This window comes from Mandrillus leucophaeus, unplaced genomic scaffold (genome assembly GCF_000951045.1).
Source record: "Mandrillus leucophaeus isolate KB7577 unplaced genomic scaffold, Mleu.le_1.0 Scaffold453, whole genome shotgun sequence".
Classification (NCBI taxonomy): Eukaryota; Metazoa; Chordata; class Mammalia; order Primates; family Cercopithecidae; genus Mandrillus; species Mandrillus leucophaeus.
The window spans coordinates 1-12,912 of NW_012104843.1; the positions used below are offsets into that span (position 1 = coordinate 1).

At 41.3% G+C, this 12,912-nt stretch overlaps 1 protein-coding gene across 2 annotated transcripts in view; it reads left to right on the forward strand.

Moving 5' to 3' along the window:
* Nucleotides 1-7,884: 7,884 nt before the first annotated feature.
* Nucleotides 7,885-12,912, forward strand: part of ARHGAP28 (Rho GTPase activating protein 28) — a 59,915-nt gene continuing 54,887 nt past the window's right edge. Inside the window, exons 1-2 of one of the 2 annotated variants that reach the window (XM_011994355.1) lie at nt 7,885-7,969; nt 8,126-8,218. In XM_011994355.1, the coding sequence (XP_011849745.1) occupies nt 7,931-7,969; nt 8,126-8,218 (132 nt within the window). In that variant the 5' untranslated portion in view covers nt 7,885-7,930. Of the gene's footprint in view, nt 7,970-8,125; nt 8,219-12,912 lie in introns of those variants that run through there. The other variant, XM_011994356.1, reaches the window with a different exon arrangement.

Here is a 12,912-nt window from a genome sequence, read left to right on the forward strand (position 1 = left end):
GGTGAAGTTTGTTGACTGTCATCCTTCACTTAAGACACATACATTTTGGATTATGACACCTCTGAATCAAAATATCCCATATACCCCATAAATATGTATACCTACTATGTACCCACAAAAAATAGAAATTAAAAAAATAACAGTACAAAACGTTTGACATGTGCCCATTTTACGTTTGTATGAGTCATATTTTCAAGTTTAAAAATTCCATGTTGACAATATAAAAATTTATAAAATATAAAATATTTTTTAAAAGACACGTACATATGGCATCAATGCCAAAGTCATAGGAGTCCTGAAGAACTGTAATTTCTTTTTCAAGCAAACTGAACTTCTCTTCTTAACTCCTGTCCATATTCTTTTAGAAGGCTCCAAGTGAAATGCAATTCAGCCTCTGTCTACAACCACCACACCCTCACTGGGACAGCCGCCGCTGCCACCAAGGCAGGCATCACTCATTACTGAGAGTTAGCTACTGCCTGCTCTTCAGTGTCTGGGAGGGAAGGGTCTGCCTGGCCTCTTTGTTCGGAAAAATATTTTGCAGTTACTTTTGTCCTTCTGAGTGTGGGGTGCCTCCCTGATCCTTTTATTTTGGTTCTGGAAATGGGCTTTTTCTGGATCAGCCTTTACCTTCTATGCATTTTTCTCTTGTGCCTTTTTACAGGCAGAGGTTTTCCTCTAACCCTATCAAACCATTCCTGCCTGATTTTTATCTGCCAGGAACTTCCAACAATTTCTGTTCTGTTAATGGAAATGTTCAGTAGTTTTTAGAACTGCACATTTAAAAAGATATATCTTTTGACACTTGGAGTAATTTGCAGGGACAGGAGAAGGTAGCCTGTACATTTTGCTATCTTGATTGAATTTTCTTGTGCTGATTTTTCAGTAGTACTTATGCCTTTCAGAAAATAAATGTGTTTTTTCTTACAATGAAAGTAATACATAATTGTTATTGGAAACTTAGAAAATACGGACAGGCAAGGTGAAGAATGACAATTTCTATGGGTTCAAAGAAATGTTATGATTTCACTAAATAGCTAATTTAGTTTTTCAATGGAGTTTTTTTATAATAAAGGAACAGACATTTAACCCCTGTTTTACTTGTATACTAAATCAAAAATGTTAAATCAGTCTCCAGATACATCACGCATGGTTTACAGTCCTGTTCATCATGAGCAGAGTTACAGTACCCAAATACATTTTCCAACATTCAGAAGATCTGAATTAAATGTTCCTTTCAGTAGCACATTTAACTGGGCAAAATCGATCTAATTTATCTTTAGCTTCATAATTGATAAGCAACTAGCTAAAAGTGGAATTAATGTACAATTGACTATATAAATATACAGTGTGCTGTAAAAATGATTATATAACTTATATATATACATTTGGCTGCACATAACAGAAAACACAAGAGATCATGTGTTATACAAATATGAGTTTGTTTTTCTCTCTGAAGCAGACGATGTAGGTGGTGTTTTTCCCTACCATGAATCCAGTTTCCTTTTGTCTTTCATAAAAACAACCAGAAAACTTAAGGAAGACAACAGGCTGGGTTTGGGGTGCACAGTTGATGGTGTCTTCCACAGAGAATAGTGTCTATTAATGTGCCTGGCATTTAGTAGGCGCTCGGTATGGGTTGATAAATTGCTAAATGCAAGGACAAGTGCATAAGTAATCATAGCTATGGTTATCGCCACAAATCTCTATGAATGTACACATAGTATACCTAACAAGTGATTTATTGCACAATTAAATTTGGGAAACTATAAATAAAATAAAATACACTTTCATTTTTTTCAATAGCCAGATGATTTTTTGTATCCCAACTCCTCTTTTGGATGTGACTCTGGATACAGAGGAGGTATTGTCCATTCCCTGTAGAAATGGTCAACTGGTAAGTTAAGGCAAGGGAAACCGAGTGTAAGGAGGTTAGAAAAAATAATTATTTCAAGACAGAAAAACTAATGGAAAAAAATGCCCACTTATATGGAAACAATGAAGAAAAAAAGAGACTCTTAAAAATAAACTCAGGAATAAATAAATCAATTCACAAATAACTATATGCGCTACCTTTACTAACAGAAAGAATAACACCCACAGTAATAGCTGCAGCCGAAAGTCAAAATGTGGGGGAAGTTGTCAGATCAGTGTTGTTCTCTTGGATGAGCTCACAATGGAAAATCTTGAGCTACCCTCCGTATATCCTTTAGTATTAATTTAATTACCACCATAAGAAATATTTTGACATTTCACTTCTTTTCTTTTCATTTTGAGACGGGGTCTTGCTGTCACCCAGGCTGCAGTGCAGTTGCACAGTCACAGCTCACTGTAACCTGGAACTCCTGGGCTCAAGCAATCCTCCCACCTCAGCCACCCTAGTAGCTGGGACTGCAGCTGCACATCGCCATGCCCAGCTAATGTTTAAATTTTTTATGGAGATGAGATCTCATTATGTTGCCCAGGCTGGTCTCAGACTCCTAGCCTCTTCCCTCCTAAAGTGCTGGGATTACAGACATGAGCCTCCATGCCCAGATCAGTTATTTTAAAAAGGTAAATATCTCTTTTTTTGGAATTAGAATTGCATTTTTTTCTTCAGCTTTTATTTTAAGTTCTGGGGTACATGTGCAGTATGTGCCGGTTTGTTACGCAGGTAAACATGTGCCATGGTGGTTTGCTGCACAGATCAACCCATCACGTTGGTATTAAGCTCCGCATCCATTAGCTATTCTTCTTGATGTTCTCCCTTCCCTGACCCTGAACAGGCCCCAGTGTGTTCTGTTCCCCACCATATGTCCATAGTGTGTTCTCATCGTTCAGCTCCCACTTAGAAGTGAGAACATGCAGTGTTTGGTTTTCTGTTCCTGTGTTAGTTTGCTGAGGATAACAGCTTCCAGCTCCATCCATGTCCCTGCAAAGGACACGATCTCATTCCTTTTTACGGCTGCATAGTATTCCATGGTGTATATGTACCACTCTAAATGTAAATATCATGGGAAGCTGCACTATGTCATTTTAAATGTATAGTGGTAAGTGGGAAAAAGTACACTATCTAGCACAGGAAGTGAACACCTTTCATCAGAGCCCATCTGGTCCGTTTTAGTGCAGAGTTTCAAAGAATGCTAATCTGAGTTCATGACTGCCAATGAATCTGTCTCAGTAGAAGGCTTTAATTCTATGAGATGAATCCCATGCGTGATCTATACCACGTGTCATGAAGCTTGGGTCCACCGTTTGAAATGGTGCATCGTGAATAGGAGCCATAGAAGGACCGGGGTTTGCTGACATCTGCCTCCACCTGGATTTGTGGTGGCAGATTTCTCATTTACAGTCAGAGACTTTCCTCTGTTAGACTTCAGTATGTTTCCTTCTCTTTAGCTTTAGTTTTTTTCCTTCCTGTTAGAGGAGAAGGATTCTTTGCTGTTCCAAGAATAATTCCTATTCCCACCCTTGATCGGATGAAGATGGCGATGATGATGATGATGATGATGATGATGATGTTTTGTTTCTGTACAGTTTCTTTTTATGTGATAGAGATTTCATGTGGGGCACTCTATCTGGAAGTAGGTTCTTTGTCTCTCCTAAGAGTCTGCTGAGTGGTTTGAATGTGGCTAGTTTGTGTTCTGGCCACTCTTCTGTTGCCTGAGGGTAGATCGAGGTCCGGATGTGGAGTATAGTCAGCAGGCACTGTGAGCAATCCTGTTTTGCAGATTTTGTCTCTATTTTCTTTTCTAATTTAATCCTTTTTCTAATTTTATTGTATTTTTCCTTCCTCCCCACCAGGACACTTGGCCTGAGGCGTTTGCCCCTCTCTGCTGTCCCCATTCCCCTTGCTGCATCCAGTGTCTCACCCCTCAGCCAGAGGAGGGCAAGTCAGAGCAGACACTGAAGCCTTTCTAAAAAATGGGTTTCTGTGAGCTTTGTGTCCCACCTGGCTCTACCTTCTGTTTTGGTTGTCTTCTCTTTGCCCTGGTGGTGAGGGAAAGCTCTCCACCCTTGGATTATGAGAGTGGCTGAACACACAGCACCCGACACTGGTCATGTGTAATCGACAGCAGTTTATTAGTCACGTATCCTCACAGCTTGGGAGAGGGGGACACTGCATGCCACACAGGGCCACATGTAGGCTGCTCCTGGGAACAGGGTGAGCAAGCAGGGTCTGCAGGCTTTGTAGCATTAGGAGGGTAGGCTGTTCCCTGGCTCCCACAGGAGAAAGCGATTGGGGTTTTGAGTAATTCCATGGGCTGGCAGGGAACTGAAATACTACTCAGAGATACACAACAACTGTCCTCTGGATAAGGAGGGTTGTTTGACTGGGGGAGCTTCTCTGCGGGAGCGCAGTGGGGAGAACTTGCTATTATGCCATCTGATCTCACCAGATTTCCAGGCAGCTCATCATATCGAGCCTTAATTTCGATCTCACACCACACGCACACCCCCACCCCTGACTAGGGATTCTCATTATTCTGGATTTATTTTATGTATTTAATCTTGTATCTTTTTATTCTTATATTCCATCTTTTACCTTCTTCCAAACTAGAGGAAAAATATGGTGAATTTTCACAGAACGTCTTCTCTCTCAGTATATTAGAGGGGGACTTCTGGTTTACAATGGTATGTTGCATCCTTTTTGAGTAGATTTTTAAACTGGACTGCAGACATTGCATGAGGCAAGCAGAGGCCGATAAGGTTTGAAAAATGTACTTCTTACCTTTTTCAAATCTAACCATATGAAACAGAAGATAACAATGTAGATAATCACAAAAGGATGAGATGGGGGGGTGTGTGTGTGTGTGTGTGTGTGTGTGTGTGTGTGTGTGTGTGTAGGTTAGACAAGTGCTAATCTTCAAACACTTATATATGGAATTGTAAAATATATTAGTTTAAATATCAGAAATATATATTCTGGTTTCCTCCTGGGTGAGGGGTTCCCAAGACCATGCCCAGGTTCAGTGGTTTAGAAGGACTCACAGGACGCAGCAAACAGTCCTACCCATGGCTGGAATTGTTACTGCAAACGGATACAGAGCAAAATCTGCAAAGAGAAAGGTGCATGGAGCGAAGTGCAGGGAATCTGCACGAGCTTCCAAGAGTCCTCTCTCAGGGGGGTAACGTAGGACAGGATTAATTCCTCCAGCAGCAAACTGTTTCTACTAGGAAGGTTCAGTAAAGCCAAGGAGCCCCAGGTTTTTATCGGGTTGATCACATAGGCACCCTCTACGTAGTACGCCACAAAATTCCAGACTCCCAGAAGGAAAGCCGGTGTTCAGTATAAGCCATATTGTTTGCACAAACAGTTTAGGATCCATGAGCCAGTCTTAACATTGAGGAAAGAGTGGGAACCTCCTGAAACTCAAGTGTGTGTCAGACCTGCTATGGTACTCTTTTTTGCAGATCTCTCAATATAATATATTTCTAGGTGTATGAGGGGTAAAATTTCTTTCATTTGCCTTTACTTTCTCTTCTTCCCTTAAAAAGTGATGATCAGAGTCAGGTTTATAGGGTAATCACCAGGAAACAATTGTAGGTATTTAGCAAACACTCACTAAGTGCCTAGCACTCTAGACAACAGCAGTAAAATAAGGAGACATGGCCCCTGCGCACAGGATTTTTATATATTAGCTTAAAAGTGAATTTAAAATGCATACAAAAGCAATGGCGATGGTTAGAAGGTGAGACATGGTTATTCACAGTTATCAGGTAAGATAACAGTTGGCCTTTGAATGGAATGTTTACCAAATGATTTTACGTCGGCCAAAGGCGAACATTAACCCACCCTGCGTTTTTCTCCCCTTGGCTGCCACCCACCCCAACCCAACTAAGCTATGCCAACCCATTGGCTGTCACTTTGGGGTAAGTAAAGCAGTTCTCTCTTGAGCTCCATGTGAAAGAGTGAATAATCAAAGTACCAGAGGGATCTCAGGCATCCTCAGGACATGCAGACAGAAGCATAATTGCAGCAAGCCTCCTCTGTTCCTTCTCCTTCCCAGTCTCCTCATGAGCAAAATGTTCTCTCACGTGGCTTTCACTGTGCCTTTCATTTCAAATCATTGAAGGTCATACCACCTTTTAAAGGTTAATCAGGGCCAGGTGTGGCGGTTTACGCCTGTAATCCTAGCACTTTGGGAGGCCAAGGCAGGAAGCTGTCTTGAGCCCAGGAGTTTGAGACCAACCTGGGCAAAAAAGCAAGACCCTGTCTCTAGAAAAAAAAAAAAAAAATTTAAAAATTAGCCAGATGCAATGGCATGTTCCTGTAGTTCTAGCTATTTGGGAGGCTGAGGCGTGAGGATTCCTTGAGCCCAGGTGTTCAAGGTTGCAGTGAGCTATGATCTCACTATTACACTTCAGACTGGGTGACCTTCTCTCAAAAAAAAAAAATGTTAGCCGGGGTAAGCATGGTGCCAAACACATGAATAAACTTCTCACTGAGATGGAAGAGAACGCTGAAGTTATTCCAGCCATACCCGTGAGCTGCTGGGCAGTTTATGGAATGAGGTGGCAGGCACTGTCCTGTCCTGAAGAAGGATGATGAAGGAGAATATAATGAAATGACTACGTAGAACAGTAAAAATACCAACTTACATAATCACATGTATTACAGAATGTTACATCTTCTTAGCAGATTGTGCCTTTTACTCTTTGAGCAAATCTGGCAAGAAATGTCTCTGGATACTAAATTTTTATAATCCAAAAAACTTGAATCCTAAATTGGTGAGTATCAAGATGCTAGGCCCTAAATCGGTTTCCTACAGTAATGTATAGCTATTGGCCCATCTGCTTTTTCATACTGTGTTATTGTTGAGAAGTCTGATGCCTCCTAAAACTTATTCCTTTATTTATATCCTGCTTTCATTTTTATATTTCTGGAAGCCTTGTAGGTGTATTTTTATTGTTGGAGAACTGAATATCAGTAGGATATGAAATCTTTCTTTTTCTCATCATCATCAGCACTCAGCTTTTTGTTTCTGATAACTTCCTTTCCTTTCAATTCTGAACGTTCTCTTCCCATTATTTCTGTAATTATTTCTTTCTCTCCACTTTTTCTGTTCTTCCTTTCACTGCTTGGATTAAACTCACATATCTTAAATTGTCAGTTATTTTCCATATCTTTTTTTCTGTTTGTCTGCTAGTAGATTTTGTCTGCATTATTCTTGTAGAGACTTAATTTTAATATTTGCCATGAGTAATTATAACTTGGCCCTTGTTGCATTTATAATTCAACAATCATACTGTTAATTCACAAGAATGCCTCTTTTTCCACTGATTTCCCCTTTATTGTTATACTTAGTTCCTGACTTCTTGTTGCAACTGCCTCTCAAATCTCTCTAAAAAAAAATTATAAATGTTCTTCTCTTTCCTCAATTATCTGCTTTTCGTAGAATGTTTATCACTGTACTTCTTTTTCGTGATGTTGGATTTTCTCTTGATATTGGTTTACAAACCATTGCAAAATACAATCATAAAGTCTCACTTTAAAATAGCATGGTTTTGTCAGTTAGATCAGACTTAGACAATTAGAGGTTTTCTTACAAAACAAGAAGCTTAAGGAGGAAGGCCAAGGCTGGTATGGCTGCCCTGGCATGGATCTATCAATTTTTTCTTCTTTCCATTCTGCCCCCCTTAGTGTATGGGCCAATTGTTAATACTTACAGGATGTCTGGACATCACAGGCACCATGTCAACGCTTCGGAAAGAAGCTGACTTCATCCACTTTCACAAGAAAATATTAGCTTTCCTGGACACTCCACCAAGTAGAATTACATTCATATCTTACTGGATATAACCATCAGATGATCACACTCAGTCTTTTTAGTTAGAACATAGCATCTTGGAGCAAAATCATGATATTCATAAGTTAGGAAAGAAAAGAAAGTGGGTTTTGGCAGGAAGCTAGCAGAGTCTGCTTCTGAGACCAATTCTGTTACAGTACATGGCATTTATGAGGATCAATATAATTATGAATGAATTGGTAAGTGCTGTTATCAATGCCCAGGTAGTCATTAATTGTATATATCTCCAGGCAGCTGTACCTATATATAAAAACTCTAGAGTAATGCATAGTGAATACGCAATCATATTTGGAAAGATATGCCTAGATAAACGTGGCTTTGATTTCCTCTGTTAGCCTCGTGATACCTGTGACAACCACACTAATCAGCTGGATGGCACCAAGGAAGAAAGAGAGCTTCCAAGAGTTATCAAGGCAAGTGGTTCCATGGTAAGTTATAGTTGGGGGGGATGGTGGTAGGCATGAAATAAGCCATTTCTTCAAGACGGTTGAGCAAAACTTGAAAAAAGTGCAATATAATTAAGATGGCTGGACAACCACAGATTTCAACATACTTATCTACCTTAGATAATTTTTAAGGAAAATACTCAGTGGTAAATGAGCTCAAGTTGAGTAGGTAAGCTCGTGAAAAGGTGCTGAGCGTTATTAATGATTATGAAAATGCGAAGAAAGCCACAATAAAATATTTCTAGATACCCTATGGAATGGCTAAACTTAAAAAGACTGACAATACCAAGCAGTGCCAAAGATTCAGAGCAATTAGAACTTTCATATGTTGTTGTTAGGAATGTAAAATGTTTTATCCACTTGGCAGTATCTTAAAATATTAAGGATATACCTACTATAAGACCCAACCGTTCTACTCATAAGTAATATGTATACACACAAACACTTATCCACAATGTTTATAGCAGCTTTATTTGTAATAGCCCCAAACTGAAAATATCCAGATGGCCATTTGCAGGTAAATGGATAAAAAAATTGTGGTATGTCCACAAAATGGAATATTACTCAGCAATAAAAAGCAACAAACTATTGATATGCACAACACAGGTGGATCTCAGAATAATTATACTGTGTGAAAGAAGCCAGACCCAAAAATATTTGATTCACGCAAAATGATAGAAAATGTACTAACCTATAATGGGGGAAAGATGATCATTGATTGGCTCCTGGGGACAGGAGGGAGGGTGAGGAGGGGAGAGAACTAGAGATTCAAAGGAGGCATGAGTCCATTTTGGGGGGTGCTTGTTTTGTTCATTATCTTGACTGTGGTGATGGTTTCATAGGTCTATATAACTGTCAAAACTCATCAAATTGTATGTTATATATACTTTATGTACAGTTAATTGCATATATGATATATCTCAATAATCCTGATTTTAAAAGTCCATTGAATATCTTATAATCTCATTAATAGACAACATATTTATTTTTCAGTAAGCTGCTTACACTAAACAGTCTGTTCGTGTATTACGTATGAATGACCCTTGACTCTAATCACACATGCTGCTAAACCCAAGCACTTACAAAATGTTTACAATCCAATCTCCAGTAGTCAGAAACCTACCTTACAAATCAATTTCTATATAGATAAAAGAAGACACCTTCCTTATGTACAGTCAACATAAATGAAATAATCTGTCAAGGTGTTAGTTTATTGAAAATGTAAAACAATCCTTTTAGTTTGTTTCCAGTGTCTTAAATGATAACCAAATAGCTGTACTTGCTATTGATTCATAATTTACTGTCAAATACAATCAGACCATTTGTTAAAAATCAGTTATATCTGTTTGCTTCATATAAAAGCAAATCTAAGGAACTTAATTTTAAGCAAGTAGAAGGGTTTATTTTAAATCACAAAACTAAGAAATTAATGGCGAATTAACCAAGGCTTGTACAACTGCAAAACAATGTAGTAGTAGCCTTAGCACGGACTAACAACTTTTTCCTTTCGTGTGGCCGCCTTAGCACGTGGACTTAATCCTTATACTTACAGGATGCTTAGGAGGCTCTGATACCTTGTTGATACCCGTTAGTGTCCCAAACCAAACTGGGTCAGTTTGCCCATGCAAAATGGAAAGAACACTGAAGCACCAAGTTTTGCAGCAAGAAAGGTTTTTTCCAACTCAAATGGCAAGGAGATAGGAGGAAATGCTCAAATCTGTCTCACTGAGCTGGGGGTTGGAGCAAGTTTTATAGTTAGAGGGTAATGAGGGGTGATCTGATTGGATCTTGCAATAAGGTGATGCCAGGAGGCCTGCTCTGACTGAATCCTGCCATGGGGTGATGCCAGGGCTCAATCTGATTGGATCCTAGATCCTGCCATATGGTGTCTGCTTACTTCAGTCCCTGTTCCTCATTCTGAGCACTTAGGTTCCACCCATGGTTGCATGCTTGGTTCATCTGGTTATGCTCATGTTGCGTGACCTTCAACCTGGGGGTCCATGGTGTAAATCAAAAATAAAATTCTAAGGCCTCCAACTATCTGAATGGACCCCTTCTCTTTGCCAGGGTATTGCAGAGTTATCTGAAAATCTCATTCAGGCCACAGTGGAAGAGGGGGTTGGACATGCCTCATTATACCCTCTAGCGTTAGCATCAACACAGACCTGAAGTCTGATAAACATTTACTGTCTATTCTCTCTAAAGCCTGCTACTTGGAGGCTTCATCTGCATGATAGAACCTAGGTCTCCACAAACCCTATCATAACTCAGACATTCCTTTCTACTAATAACCAATTGCCAATCAATTTTTCTTTCTTTTTTGAGACAGAGTTTCACTCTTGCTGGCCAGGCTGGAGTGCAATGGCACGATCTTGGCTAACTGCAACCTCCGCCTCCCGGGTTCAAGTGATTGTCCCGCCTCAGCCTCCCAAGTAGCTGGGATTACAGGCATGCACCACCATACCCAGCTAATTTTTTTTGTATTTTTAGAAGAGACAGGGTTTCACCATGTTGCTCAGTCTGGGCTCAAACTCCTGACCTCAGGTGATCCACCCTCCTCAGCCTCCCAAAGTCCTGGGATTACAGGCATGAGCCACTGCGCCCAGCCCATTCAGAAAACTTTTAAATCTACCCATGACCTGGAAGCCCCTGCTTCAAGTTGTTCCACGTTTCCAGATCAAACCAATGTGAATCTTACATGTACTGATTGATGTATTATGTCTCCCTAAAATGTATAAAAGCAAGCTGTACTCTGACCACTGTGGGCACATGTTGTCAGGACACCCTGAGACAGTGTCATGGGCACATCCTTAACCTTGACAAAATAAACTTTCTAAATTGACTGAGACCTGTCTCAGGTATTTTGGGTTTACAATGGCAACTAAAAAACAACTCACCACTTAGTTACATGAAAGTCGAACCAGACTGGTCTCAGGGAGGGGTTATATTAGGAACATGTGACAACTGACTGTCCATTTTTAAAAGGAAACCTTCACTCTCCTGGAAAACTTGTACAGTAGAATTTCTCTCTGTCTCTTTTTTTTTTTTTTTTTTTTTTGACAAACTGTTACACCCTTAATGTGACCGTAAGTTTTTTCTATTCTTATTTTAGTTGCCTGGATCTCATTCCTTTATAAATAAACTTCTCTAGGTTTTTGTGTTTGTTCTCTCTGCAGCTTTTTAAATTTTATAAATTTTGAATTTATTTTGAACTTATTGCTGGAATTCTGAACTTTCACAAAGATCTTCTTTTTATCTTTTTCATCCTGGTCAGCACATAGTGGGTCTTTTCTGTCTAAGAGTAATTTTCTTTCTTCAATTGCTGGATATTTTCTTCTATTATGTCTTAGATTATTTTTCTCCCCACTCCCATCTTTGAAGAGCACATATTGGATGCTTTGCTTCAATTGAATTTGAATAGCTCCTAAATTTTATTGAAGGCAGGCCCCTCTGGAGCTGCCTCTGCGAAGACACTAGCTATAGCAAGGGAGGTGCAGCCAGGGTTGTGCCTTCTGTGGGGCCAGCAGGAGCCAGGAGCAGGTGGGAGCCCTGCCCCCTACTGAGTTGGCAGAGTGGGAGCCCTGTGCTCCCAGGCACAGCCGCAGTCATCCACCTGCAGCACTGGACCCGGGCATCTCTGTACTCTTGGTGGCCTGGGAAACCCCTCCTCCCACAGGCTTGGAAGTGCCTGCTCATGCTCCCTGGCCACTCCCCGCTCCTTTCGCCCACTCCAGTGTGGAGCAAAGTTGTGGCACAGCCTGGGTGCTGTCGCAACCCCACAGGGTGTGCACATGCTCAGGTCAGTGCTTACACTCCAGCCCCCTGCTGCCTTGGCCCTCTTCTGAACTTTGGGCACCAACCAGCATGGGAGGGAGGCCAAGGTGGGTGCTGAGGGCAGCTCAGCACAGCTCTGCAGGTACCCCTCAGCAAGAACAGCCTAGGCACTGTGGATGGCATGTTGATGGTGGGAGGCAAACAGGTTGCTGGGCAGAAAGGGTCAGGTACCTGGTGAAAACCCACCTTCAAGCCAGGAACAGCCTGAAGCCAGGAGGATGGGCTGCCAGCTCTGAGTGAAGTCTGCTGACCTGACTGAGGACTTCATTGATGACCATTCAGCCAATTGGGTAGTGCTTTTTCCAAGCCCACCCATGGCCACCCATGGACCAGTCAGCATGCACTTCCTCCCTTCTGAGCCCATAAAAACCCCTGGACTCAGCCAGTCACACAGATGTCAGGGACTACAAGGGCTACCTATTTCAGGTCTCTTCAGGATGACCTGTCTGCAGAAAGGAGCTACCCACTGGGGGTCTCCTGAGAGCTGTTCTGTCACTCAGTGAAGCTCCTCTCTGTCTTGCTTACCCTCCCGTTGTCCGTGTACCTCATTTTTCCTGGACCTGGGACTAGAACTTGGGACCCACCAAATGGTGAGACTGAAAGAGCTGTAACACAAACAGGTCTGAAACATGCTTCCCACTTGCCACATTGTGGGCAAACTAGGAGAGAAGAGCTGTGGCCCTTTAGGGAGCCCAGACCTAGGGGCTCTCTGAGCCAGGGCTGTGACACCCTCTTTGGGGCTCTGCATTTCCTCGGATCTCCAAGCTTCTAGGCACCACCGCATTCCCTGGTGCCCACAGTGGAAGTCATCTGTGGTACACCTGGTCCAGCCATAGCCTTGT